Source organism: Neovison vison, chromosome 3 (assembly GCF_020171115.1).
Source record: "Neovison vison isolate M4711 chromosome 3, ASM_NN_V1, whole genome shotgun sequence".
In the NCBI taxonomy this organism is placed as follows: domain Eukaryota; kingdom Metazoa; phylum Chordata; class Mammalia; order Carnivora; family Mustelidae; genus Neogale; species Neogale vison.
Genome location: NC_058093.1, coordinates 68,408,020 through 68,422,241, shown reverse-complemented (window position 1 = coordinate 68,422,241; position 14,222 = coordinate 68,408,020). Strand labels below are relative to the sequence as shown.

Genomic DNA, 14,222 nt, shown 5'->3' with positions numbered 1-14,222 from the left:
AAATCTTTACAATGCAGTTATGTCAGTAAAGCAAGACAGCAAGCAAGCAAGCCCCAAATCAACCAATAGTAGAATAATTAAATTACATAAATGAAATAGTTTTAATGTAAATATTAAACATAATGCTATTGAGAAATATTTGGTGACAGAAAACTGTTCATGATGCATTTAGGTGAACAGAACATGACAATATAACCTCAATTTTATAAAAAAGAAATAACATAAATGAATATATAATTTAAAAAACTAGAAGGAATTATCCCAAATTATAATACAGAAGTACTATTATTCTGAGTGATAAAATTATGGGTAATTTTTATTTCTTATATTCTTATATACTTCCCAAAATTTCCGCAAAATATGTATTATTCTAACAGAGGAATATACAATATAAAAAACTATAATAATTTAAAATAATTTTTCTTTTCAGGAGAACCTGTCATTTACATTTTTGGAGAAAAATGGAAGATCAGGGCCCAGAATACTAAATGGCACCTTATCACCAACACAGATCATTGAATCATCTCATTCAACACATTCATTGAATCATCAATGAATCTTCTATTTGAATATAAATCCTGTTGTTTCCACTCCTATATATAGTTCCTCTATTTCCTAGTTCTCAGGATCATTTCGGTAATTTCAAGAGGGACAAAATGTGTAAAAGATGATACATTCTACACTGTATGTTAACAAACTGGAATTTATTTATTTATTTATACATTTATTAAGATTTTATTTATTTAGGGGCACCTGGGTGGCTCAGTGGGTTAAGCCTCTCCGCCTTCGGCTTGGGTCATGATCTCAGGGTTCTGGGATGGAGCCCCACATTGGGCTCTCTGCTCAGCAGGGAGCCTGCTCCCCCACCCCGCCTGCCTCTCTGCATACTTGTGATCTCTGTCAAATAAATAAATAAAATCTTTAAAAAAAAAAAAAGATTTTATTTATTTATTTGACAGAGAGAGAGACAGCAAGAGTAGGAACACAAGCAGGGGGATTGGGTGAGGGAGAAGCAGGCTTCCCACCGAGCAGGGAGCCCAATGTGGAGCTCAATCCCAGGACGCTGGGATCATGACCAGAACCGAAGGCAGCCACTTAACTACTGAGCCACCCTGGCGACCCCTAACTGGAATTTAAATGAAGACCTGAAAAAAAAAAATACATTCTACATGTCTTATTAGCCCAAAACATAATTAAGAAATCACCAAGGCACATTAATCAGTTTTAAAGTTTAATAATGCTTAAGTATTTAACATATATATGATCTATCGACAGGCGCTCATAATGCAGATATAAATGGGTTCCACTTCAGAGATGCTGCCACATATTCCCTGTATCTAACTGTACGCTGACTATATCGAAGTTTATTCATACTCCTGTGTTCTTTTTTTTTTCTTTTAAAGATTCTTCTATTTATTTGAGAGAGAGAGAGAGAGAGAGAGAAAGCATGAATGCTTTTAAAATGGGAGGGACAGAGGGATAGGGAGAGAGAATCTCAAGCAGACTCTGTACTCAGTGCAGAGCTCCACTAGGGGCCTGATCCCAGGACCATGAGATCACGATGTGGGCCAAAAGCAAGAGTCGGATGCTTGACCAACTGTGCCACCCAGGAACCCCTTACTCCTGTGTCCTTTAAACAACTGAAATCTTAGTGTTTTGTCCAATCATACTTTCCTGGCTATGTTAAACTGCAAAGTAAGTTTAAATACACTATTATAAAATGTAAGGTTGAAGGCAGGTCCTACTATGCTCCTGGCAACATTCTCATCAGTTCCACCAGCCTGCAACATTAGAGGTCCTAATGTTACAATATACTTTAGAAACCATCACAATTAATCCCATCATAGTCTTTATTCCTGCAAACTTCAGTCAAGTTCCTAGGTTATCCCTTTTTACCTGGATTCTCAACCCCACACAGTATGAAACTACTAATCTAATGCCAACTCCCACACCACTCCAACTCCCTGTGTCTACTATGAAACTCACAGGTCAATTACCAAAATTCTCCATATCCCCAACTGGGAAAACTTAAACAGAGTCTGAGAATTAAATGGTGATAATGTTTTGATAAAGCCTTCTAATTTTGATGGTTATATTCTGGCCATGTATAATAATGTCCTAGTTCACAGTATACATTACAGAGTATGTGATAATGGTTCATCAAGTCAGCAATTTATTCTCTAATAGTTCAGGGAAAAAAAGATCTTTGTATTTTTGTATTTCCAACTTTTCTGTAAGTTTGCAATTGTTTCAAAAACAAAACAAAACAAAACAAAAAGGAATGCATCCCACCAGATCTGCTGCATGTCTCAGTCTCCCAAAAATTGGGTTTTAAATTCAGACCCCCTCAAAGCAGCTACCTGGGGGGAAACCTCAAACCTCACTGAACCATGTACTTAGTGTGCATTCCATAGTATGTAAATTGTACATCACTTTTTAAAAAGCAAAAATAAAGTCATCTAACTTTATCCTGTGTCTTCCTCTAGCCACCCATGTCTCAACGCCACCTCTGAGCAAAACCAAGAACAGTCTATATGCCATTTTTAATTTCTCTCCTTAATATCTCTTAAATTACTTTTAAAAAGGAGATCCTATGACTCTAACACTTCTCTCATTTAAAAAGAAAAAAATCAAATCACTAAATCCCAAGAGCCTTTATGTTACGAGAACTACCAGCAACACCTGACATAGTTCACTACTCCTCCTCCTTCAAGCACTTTCATCATTCGGCTTCAGACACATCATCCTCCCAAGCTATCCTTCTCAGTCACAGTGGCTTCCTTAATATTCCTTAAACACGTCCAGCACATTCCATACTTGCCATTCTTCTGCATGTTAACGCTCTTCCTTGAGATATCTACACAGCTCACAAATTCTTTCTTTTATTATCTACTCAAACATCACCTTAGTGGTAGGGCCTAATCACCCTGTATTTTCTCCATAACACAAATCAATATCTTTCATGTATTTATGTCTGATTCTCATAATCAGAATGTAAACTCGATGAAGACAGGAACTCTTTGTATACTGCTCTATCTCCAGTGCCCAGATAGATGCTTTCTACATGAGTATGGCTAAATAAGTATTTGGCAAATGGTGAATGAATTTATAAAGACTATCTCAGGAGAAATAACAATATATTTTATTTTAAAAATAGGTTATAGGGCCTTTTAGGAAAATTTAAAACAGTACACTGGAGAGTGAGAGGTCAAGGAAAACAAAACACATTAGTTAGAGACAGGAATGAGAAACTGCAAGGAAACAACAGAAAAATGAGGTAAGAAAAGCAACAAGCAATACATATAAAGGAAATAAAAATGCTAGGGGAAAAAAAAAATTATACAATCAAGGGCGCCTGGGTGGCTCAGTGGGTTAAGACTCTGCCCTCAGCTCAGGTCATGGTCTCAGGGTCCTGGGATCGAGGCCTGTATCTGGCTCTCTGCTCAGCAGGGAGCCTGCTTCCTCCTCTCTCTGCCTACCTCTCTGCCGACTTATAATCGCTCGGTCAAATAAATAAATGAAATTGGGCGCCTGGGTGGCTCAGTGGGTTACGCCGCTGCCTTCGGATCAGGTCATGATCTCAGTGTCCTGGGATCGAGTCCCGCATCGGGCTCTCTGCTTGGCAGGGAGCCTGCTTCCCTTCCTCTCTCTCTGCCTGCCTCTCTGCTTACTTGTGATCTCTCTCTGTCAAATAAACACATAAAATCTTTAAAAAATAAATAAATAAATAAACGAAATCGTAAAAAAAAATTATACAATCAAATCTAAGTATGCACTCTCTAAGAGACATAGCAAAAAAAAAAAAACAAAAAAATGGCAGGTTAAAAGTAAATGGAGGGTGGGGCGCCTGGGTGGCTCCATCGTTAAGCATCTTCCTTTGGCTCAGGTCATGATCCCAGGGTCCTGGGATCGAGCCCCACTTTGGGCTCCCTGCTCCGCAGGAAGCCTGCTTTTCCCTCTCCCACTCTCCCTGCTTGTGTTCCCTCTCTCACTGCCTCTCTCTGTCAAATAAATAAATAAAATCTTTAAAAAAAAAAAGTAAGCAGAAGGGTCAAAAGTGTATCATGCAAACCACAAAACTTGAAAATGCAGTGTAAATTGTAGTAAGGTGGGGCGCCTGGGTGGCTCAGTGGGTTAAGCCGCTGCCTTCAGCTCCGGTCATGATCCCAGGGTCCTGGGATCGAGTCTCGCATCGGGCTCTCTGCTCGGCAGGGGGCCTGCTTCCCTTCCTCTCTATCTGCCTGCTTCTCTGCCTACTTGTGATCTCTGTCTGTCAAATAAATAAATAAAATCTTTAAAAAAATAAAAATAAAAATAAATAAATAAATTGTAGTAAGGTAAAAAACAATAACAACAACATTAAATGGCATAAGGGGACCTCTTCATAATGATCAAGGTGAATTCTTTCAAGTCTTTACCATTAGTTAAATCTAATGCTTTTAAAACTGGTAAAGGTGGAAGTGGTAGAGTAGGAAGGCCAAGAAAGTAGTCACAAAAAATACAAAAAACTGACCTTCACGTCCCCTGAAAAGTAAGCACAAAGAAGAAAATCACAGACCAAACTCATCTTTAAGTGGTAACGTAAAAATATTTAAAAATGAATTTATTAATATTTCTTGAGCTACTTATTTTATAAATGAAAGGATGTTTCAATATACCATAGTATCATAATATTATCTTAAATATTAAGTATTATAAATATTTAGCTATTATAACCAAAATTATTTCCAAGGAAATAAAAAATGGCACTTGATAAACTCTAATACATGTTTGAATTAAAAACTCTTTGCAAAACAAGAAAAACCATTCTTCAAAGTAACAAGCAAAGATCACGTTTAGTGGAGGAATACTAGAACCATTCTCATTAAATTAAGGAACAGGCATGATTGTCCTCATTTTTTTTTTAAAGATTTTATTTATTTGACAAATAGAGATATAAATAGGCAGAGAGGAAGACAGAGAGAGAGGGGGAAGCAGGGTTCCTCAAGCAGAGAGTCCGATGAGAGGCTCGATCCCAGGACCCTGAGATCATGACCTGAGTTGAAGGCAGAGGCTTAACCCACCGAACCACCCAGGCACCCCTGTCCTCATTTAACACTGTTCTTTTTTTTTTTTTAAAGATTTTAATCACAAGTAGCAGAGAAGCAGGCAGAGAGAGAGGAGGAAGCAGGCTCCCTGCTGAGCAGAGAGCCCGATGCAGGGCTGGATCATGACTTGAGCGGAAGGCAGAGTCTTTAACCTACTGAGCCACCCAGGCGCCCCAACACTGTTCTGAAAGTATTACCCGATGCAGTATGAAAAGAGAACAGGGGCACCTGGGTGGCTGAGTTGGTTGAGCGTCCAACTCCTGATCTCAGGTCAGGTCTTGTTCTCAGGGTTGTGAGTTCAAGCCCATGTTGGGCTCCACACTGGGTGTGGAGCCTACTTTAAAAAAAAAAAAAAAAAGAGAGAGAGAGAGAGAGAGAGAGAACAAAAAGGCACATGTATCAAAAACTAAGTGAATTTGTAAAATGATCAGATGATATGGTTGTAGGCCTGGAAAAAAAAAAAAAAAAACACCCAAAGTCACTCCCCGAAAAGTAAGAGAAGCCAGTAAAATTATCAGGTGTTAAAAATATATATATATATATTTTTTAAAGATTTTATTTATTTGACAGACAGAGATCACAAGTAGGCAGAGAGGCAGGCAGAGAAAAAAGGAAGCAGGCTCCCCGCCAAGCAGAGAGCCCAATGTGGGGCTCGATCCCAGGACCCTGGGATCATGACCCGAGCCGAAGGCAGAGGCCTTAACCCACTGAGCCACCCAGGTGCCCCTAAAAATATATTTAAAAACCCACAAAAACGGGTGCCTGGGTGGCTCAGTGGGTTAAGCTTCTGCCTTTGGCTTGGGTCATGATCTCAGGGTCCTGGGATGGAGCCCGGCATTGGGTTCCTTGCTCAGCGGGAGCCTGCTTCTCCCTCTCCCTCTGCCACTCCCCCTGCTGTGCTCTCTCACTCTCTCTGTGTCATATAAATGAATAAATAATCTTTAAAAAACAAAAAAACGAAAAACCCCAAACAAAAAAAAAAACCAAAAGACAACCTAATGAAAAAATAGGCAAAGGATTTGAATAGATACTTCTATAAAGAAGATATACAAATGGTCAATAAGCACATGAAAAGATGCTCAACATTATTCTTTAGGCCAATGCAAATCAAAATCACAGTAAGATATCATTTTACATCTACTAGGAAGTCTATAATAATAATAAAAAAAATAACAAGCACTGACAATGATGTGGTGAAACTGGAACATTGACATGGCTGGTGAGACTGTAAAAGGGTACAGCTACTATGTAAAACAATTTGGCAGTTTCTCAAAATGTTAAACATAGAATTAATATACACTCAGTAATTCTCTTCTTAGCTATATACTAAAAGAACTGAAAACAGGATTCAGATACCCATATACTTGTCCACAGTAGCATTATTCACAATTGTGAAAGGTAGAAAAGACCCGAATATCCATCAACAGATGAATAAACATAATGTGGTATAAATACACAATGGAATATTATTCAGCCACAGACAGGAATGAAATCCTGATAGCTCTACAACATGAAATATTTGCTACATGAAATAAGCTGAAAGCATTATGCTAAGTGAAATATGCCACACACAAAAGGACAAATACTGTTGTGATGCCACTTAAAATATCTAGAACAAGTAAATCCATAGAGACAGAAAAGTAAATTAGGGATTACCAAGGACTGGAGGGGAAAAGTGAATGGGGATTTATTGCTTAACAGGTACAAAGTTTCTGTTTGAGGTGATAAAAACATTTTGGAAATACAAAATTTTGGAAATTGTGAATGCAATTAATGTACCGCACTGTACACTTAAAAATGGTTAAAGTGAGATATAGAAAAAAAGATTCACTCTTTCTACAGTAACCTACCTCAAAGCACAGAATTTCTGTGAAAAAAGTGTGTCAATCCCTCACACACAAAGTGAAAACAGCCTCTGTTAGAGGAAAAATCTTGGGATAAACCTTAGTGGAATTATAGATATGCAGTTAAGAGCTCAAGTTACCCCATGTTCCAAGCACATTGGCCTATCACATAGTAAGTTTCAATAAACATTTGTCCAGAGAAGGTGGAAGGGAGGGAGTTGGGATAGGAGGACTGGAAATAAAAAGGAGGGAAGAAGGAAGGTTGGCTTGAGGAAGCAAGTTATTACTACAACTATAAAGGATTAGAAAGACGAAATAACCCAGGCAGTTTGGGTTCTGTCATGTATATGTAGAACCTGAGTTACAAAGTAAACTGGATTTTGAGGCAGGGAAAAAATATATATTAAAAATTATCTTCCCAAAAAAAAAATTATCTTCCACAGTTTTCTCACACACTATTAATAAAGGTGAAAAACATAATAGAAGAATTTCATTTACAATAGCAATAATATAGATGAAATACCTAGATATAAACTCAGTAAGAAATGTTTATCATATATATATAGTTTAAAACTCTTAAAAAAGATGGACATAAAAAAGACCTGAATAAATAGACAAATATTCTTGCTATTAGAAAGACTCAATAATGTAAGGATTTTGATTCCCCCTAAATTAAACCTGATTTAATAGAATCTCAAGTTTAAAAAAAATTAACAAAAAAATCTTTTTCAAACTCGATAAAATGTTCTCTAGAAGAACAAACATTAGAGAAAACTAGGAAAACTCCTAAATAGTAACAAGTGGGGACCTAGTCACACCATATAATTACATATAATTATAACATTTATTGTAATGGTACACTAATGGCTCAGGGACAAAAAAAAAAGTCCCAAAAGCCAGCTCAAGTATATATATGATACTTTAATATGATTAAAGAGAAATTTTAAATCATTAATGAAAAGACAATTTACACTGGCATGTGGATAACTGGCGAACTCATCTGAGAAAGCAAAGCTTTGGTAACATGTAACACATGTAATGTCATGTGTTATACCAAGTTAGATTCAAAAATTTTGACTTAAAAAAGAAAAAAAAAATCCAAAAAATATTAGAGAAACAATAGATATACTACTTTATAATCTTAAAGTAGGGAGGGCCTTTTTGTTAAACATAAAACAAAAACTCTTATTTGCATATATGATAAAATAAGGGCTGATTCAGGGTGCCTGGGTGGCTCAATTGGTTAAGTATCTGCCTTTAGCTCAGGTCATGATCCCAGCGTCCTGGGATGAAGCACCGCATCCACCTCCCTACTTAGCCAGGAGCCTGCTTCTCCCTCTCCCCCTGCTTGTGTTCTCTGTCAAATAAATAAAATCTTAAAAAGGGTGAGGGGAGCTGATTCTCTTAGATATAAAGGATATACTTTTCTTAGAATTAAAAATCAGTTTTCATTGTCAAATTAAAAAATAGTTTAAATAATACAGTAAGAAATCGACAGACAATAACAAGTGTTGGCAAGGATGTAGAGAAATTGGAACCTATGTGCACTGTTGATGGAAATATAAAATGAAGTGGCCACTATGGAAAACAGGTACGTACACAGCCTTAAACGGGATCCTGGTTTTAGGAAAGTTTATGCATGCATACAAAAAAATCTACATAAGTATTCTCTCTGTAGTGAGGGGTACCTTCTTTGTCACCTTCTTTATATTTTTGTTATGTTTGTATTATTTTAATCAGCAGAAGCTAACATTTATTGAGAATTTCTAGAAGTCAACCTGTTTATGCACTTAACTTGTACTTAACCTTACATATAATCTTTATAGCCACTATAAAAGTAAGTACTATTAACTTCATTATAAGATAAGGAAACTCAGCCATAGAATGATGGAACCAAGATTCATGTGCATATAACTATTTTTTTAAATAGCTTTATTGAGCCTGGGAGCTCAGCTGGTTAAGTAGACGTCTGCCTTTGGCTCAGGTTATGATCCTGGGGTCCTAAGAGGAGTCCCATACTGGGCTCCCTGATGAGCAGGGAGTCTGCTTCTCCCTCTCCCTCTGCTTGTGCTTGCTCTCTCACTTGCTTTCTCTCTCAAGTAAATAAATAAAATCTTTCTTGAGGAATTATTTACATACCACAAAAATTACTTGTTTTAAGCACATAATTCAGTAATTTTTAGTAAATTTAGAATTGTGTGACTACTGCCACAAACTAATTTTTAAACACTGCCATTGTCCCCAGAAGAAATCTCATGCCCATTTGCAGTCATTATTCTCAGTCAGCCTCAGGCAACTACCATTCTACCTTGTTTCTGGATTTGCCTTTTCCAAACATCTCACACAAATAGAATCATATTGTATATGTGGGGGTTTTCTTGTCTGATTTCTTTCACTTAGAATATTTTTGAGTTCACCCATGTTATAGCATGTATTAGACCTTCATTCCTTTTTATTGTCAAGTAGTATTCCATCATACAGATAGATCATACTTTGTTTATTCTATTACCAGATGATGGAGATCTGGGTTGTTTTCTTCTTGGGCCACTGTGAATAATGCTGCTATGAATATTCATGTACTAATTTTTGGACAGACATATGTTTTCATCTCTCTTGAGTAGATCCCTCAGAGTAGATCTTCTGGATCATACAGTTCATTAAACTTTTTGAGAACATACCAAACTGTTTTCCAAAGTAGTTGCATCATTTTACATTCCCATCAGCAATGAGTGTCTTTCCACATCCCCACCAACACTACTGCCTACCATTTTTATAAGCAAAAGCATAAAGGTAAATACTTTAAAGAGCCTGAGAACACTTAACATGCTGTACTTCCTACATGTAAACTCTGCTAAACATCTACCCACTACTCCATGACATAAATGAAGACTGAATAAAATCTGAATGTGTTCAATGCATGCAGAAAACTATACATTTACATGAACTGCTCTTACATAAAATTCTACTTCAAACTTTTAAAAAAGATTATGTATGAACACACAATACATACATAACACCACTGAGAAATAGCATACATACCTAATTTTAGTTCAATTGCTGTGTTGGTGTTACATTTGTACTCTGCCAGTTTCTTCTCCACTGCACTCTTGTACTCAACCAAAAATTTCTCCATAGCACCAAATCCTAAGGGAAAGTTTTTAAAAGGTCTTGTTGGAAATGGTTTAAATAGTCAAACCTACAAAGAGGGTTCTTATTAGAAGGGGAATAAACAGAAGATTTAAAACATGCTAATAGATCATAAAAGCAACAAACTATAAAAGCACAGGTCATTCTCCACATAATCCTAAATAAATATAGAGTATGACTGCCCCATTATAAAACAGGAAAAACATCATTTTTGCCAAAGGCTTATGAACTAGGCTTGCTTTACATAAATAAGTAAATCTTAAAATTAACATGACTACTGACATTTCTCTATTTAATAGTAATGAATATTACCTGCTAGGATTTCTATCTAAGCAGTTTTTTAAAATATAAAAAGGGTGCCACTGCTCCACCAATACACAAGGTGAGAACACCCTTTGATAATTACAATAGCATTTTATCTCTAATACTGGAAAATTTCTACCAGAGTACTTCAGATCAACCATTAAAAAACTATCAACTGATAATGCAGAGATTATCTCAGGAGGGACACACAAGAAACTGGTAACTGTGGTTATCTCTAGGATAAGAAAGAAGGAGTGGGGACAGGGTTAGGAAAGAAAATTTTCACTGCATTAAAAAAAAAAAAGGTTTTTTTAACCATATTTGTACAAAGTCATAAACGATGGGCTATCGGCAACCAAATGATTTTACTACAATGTGGCTACCCATTGATATATGTAATAAATAACTAAAATGGAAGCAATCCAGGTAAACTTTGAAGCAAAGATGACAATAAATCTGACAAAATGAACATAAAAATTCAGGAAAAAGAAGTCATGAGCAGAAGAAACAAAAGAAAGGTACAATGACATGCCACAAACTTTAATAAATGGTTTAAAAAAATACACATACACAGAAAATAGGGAACATCCAAGGCAGTATAGATTAAGTCTGTTGTCAGAATTCCTGAAATGAAATCCAGGCTTCACCACTTACCTATCAGATCTGTGAACTAGAACTAGAGCACATTACTTGACTCCTTTGACCCTAATTTATAAAACTGAGATAAAAGAACCCATTTAAGGAATTATATATGATGTAAGCAACAAAATTTAACTTGTGAAATCACACACTGGCTTAATCCCCACACCCTATGAGACAAGTAAATACTATGTTGGCCCCATTTCATACTAAAACGCTCAGGCTTAGAAAGAGGTTTAGGGGCGCCTGGGTGGCTCAGTGGTTTAAGCCGCTGCCTTCGGCTCAGGTCATGATCTCACGGTCCTGGGATCGAGTCCCGCATCAGGCTCTCTGCTCGGCAGAGAGCCTGCTTCCCTCTCACTCTCTCTGCCTGCCTCTCTGCCTACTTGTGATGTCTGTCAAAAAAATAAATAAAATCTTTAAAAAAAAAAAAAAAGAGAGAAAGAAAGAAAGAGGTTTAATTGCTTAAGTGCACCCAACTTTTGAGTGGTGAGGCAGAGATTCAAATTTAGGTGTAATTCTTACTATATGTACACCATACACAATACGTATGTTCTCCCTCTTTTATAGCACTAGTGTACCCCTAAGATCCCAGAGTCACTATCTGGTAGAAGAATTGTTTATCTGTAGAGCTCACGTGATAGCCTGTCTTTGTAGCCCATCCAAAGAAGTGTAGTAAGACTACTATGAAGGGCGCCTGGGTGGCTCAGTGGGTTAAGCCTTCAGCTCAGGTCATGATCCCAGGGTCCTGGGATCGAGCCCTGCATCACACTGGCCTCTCTGCTCAGCGGGGAGCCTGCTTCCCTCTCTCTGCCTACTTGTGATCTGTCTTGTCAAATAAATAAATAAAATCTTTAACAAAAAAGACTACTATGGAGGCACTGCGGAAAGACAAAAGTAGAAACGGTCCTTCATTCCAAAAGGTATGTAACTGGGAAAAAGTATATACTCACACCAAAATAATCCTAATACACTTACAAAACAGCAATTATTCATTACTAAATGCTGAAAACTGAAGAGACAAAAAAAGAGAATGAACGTGAAAATTATAGTATAAAGTACTATGAGAAGTTTAGATGAAGGAAGAATGCGAGAACGATCTCTCTCAAAGAAAACCTAAATCCATCCTAGGAATATTAAAGCGCCAGAGATTAAAAAGCCGATTGCGAAGTCCAGGTTCAAGGGAGAGCCCTAGTCAGGGCAAGGCAGCAAGCAATGCGCTAGCTCAGAAGTTGACTGTAGTGGAAGGTGGAGGGAGACCTGGAAGAGGACGACGACCCGAACATTAAAATCAGCTGGCGGGAACAGAACCAAACTACTGCGGCTGAGGCAGCAGTGCAAAAAAAGAAACGAGAAGATCAACAGGCCTCAAGGCATCCTGCACCTTACAAGCCAAACCGCGACTCTTTCCCCGGGCTTCTTCGGCCCTCCGCAGGGGCCGAGCTCCCCGCAGAAGGCACAGAACCCCGAGTCGTTGGGGGCGGGGGCACGAACCTCGGCCAACAGGGAGCTGTGCTGAGAGTTCCGTCCTTTCAGGCTGAAGCAAGCCTTCTGGAACCCAGGCTGGAGCCGGAAAGTTCCAGGCGGGCACTGTCACCACGGTCTCGGCGTTCTTTCCCAAACCTACCCGCCCCCTCCCCTTGGTAAACTTTTCCCGGGAACTTACCCGCCATTTCCGAGCTGCGAGCACCCGCGGCTGAGGAAGGACGAATCAACCCGCGCGCTCCCTGGCCGGAAATGAGCTCATTGTTTGACGCATTTCCCCCGCCCACCTCTGGCAGGTCGCTGGCCAATGAGGGGAGGAGATTCCAGGCGCCGGGAGGTGGAAGCACTTCCAGAGGCGGGGCTGATGCCGAGGGGAAAGCTCCGACCGTTGCCTAGCCACGGCGACTACCGTCAGCCGCTTTGCAGGCCCGAACCAAGCGGACGGCCGCGCGAGGGGCCATCTATGTTCAGATGCCCGCTGGCTCGCCCGTGGAGAATTTCTTTAGGAGTGGATTTGAATGATATAAATACCCTAAAGCTGTTCTCTATTCCACCAGCGATGTTTCGGAGACTGCTAGAAAAACTTTCCCCTGGGCCAGCACAAACACCCGAGGCCTAGGTTTATATAGGAAAATAGAGGGATTGAGTTGCAGTTACTGGAGAAATTCACGCTTTTTTTGTTTCTATTTTCTCCGTAAATGCTTGTTTAACGTCGTTTTTCTTTTGTCATGTTTTTAAGCAGTATACGGTGTAATATTTAGGTACTCTGCTTTCACTCCTAGGATTACTAGACATTGGGGCACGGAAATAGTTACCTAATAAGACCTCAAGTGGCCTGATGTGTCCTACATGTCTCAAGTCCTAGTGGCCTGAATCACGTCACAGGATGCTTCCTGATTTGGGGCTTAGGGCTCGTTAGTACTTAATCACTGTTGAAACTTTTTCGTCCCAGAAGATAAGATATTATTTAAGTATCCATAAATATTCCCACAACGTCGTCTGGACCCTAATTGCCCCGTCTCAACAAATGTGGGTTAATAGGCTTTACAGTGCTATTGCTGGAGCTAAAATGGACCCTTGGAAAGATAGTCTAGAACTAACACTCCCCCTCATTTTAGAAATGAGGACATTAAAGCCCAGGAAAAATAAATTGCCCTAGTTTACACTCAGTATACAGCCAATGTAAGAGTCCAGTTCTCCAGACACTCAGTCCAGTATTTGTTCAACAGCATGGAGATGGCCCTCTTGAAGACAAAGATCAGAAAAGGTAGGGAGAATGCTCAGATCTTTCTCTACGCCTTAATGAAACACAAGAAATTACCATCCTAATTTTTTTTAAAGATTTTATTTATTTATACCATCCTAATGTTAAGAAGCAATTGAAATTGGCTATTAATGACAGTATGTGTCAAAAAAAGAAAACAATTTTTTTAAAATAATCATTTTTTCAAAATTGCAAGACTCATTTCTTTATAAAACCACCTTATTTGTAGGTTGGCCAGCTGCTGACCAGTAGTTACCTTTATAATAAGAAAGTAAGTAAATCTGAAATAGATTAGTCCTGTGACATTATGGCTAGTTGTAAGGAAGAAATGTAATGAAATCTACATAAGATAAATACAAATAAGAAATAAGGTGAATATGAATAAGAAGTACAATTAAACATATATTGTGTGACTAGCATTTAATATGATCTGCTTACAGAACTGAGGTTATA

The 14,222-nt window shown here is 38.3% G+C and overlaps 1 protein-coding gene across 2 annotated transcripts in view; it reads right to left on the bottom strand.

Moving 5' to 3' along the window:
• HAT1 (histone acetyltransferase 1) overlaps nucleotides 1–12,749 on the bottom strand; it is a 59,496-nt gene extending 46,747 nt beyond the window's left edge. Inside the window, exons 1-2 of one of the 2 annotated variants that reach the window (XM_044242336.1) lie at nucleotides 12,687–12,749; nucleotides 9,971–10,075 (exon numbers count right to left, since the gene is read on the bottom strand). In XM_044242336.1, coding sequence (XP_044098271.1) covers nucleotides 9,971–10,075; nucleotides 12,687–12,693 — 112 coding nt within the window. In that variant the 5' untranslated portion in view covers nucleotides 12,694–12,749. The other variant, XM_044242337.1, reaches the window with a different exon arrangement.
• Nucleotides 12,750–14,222: the final 1,473 nt, after the last annotated feature.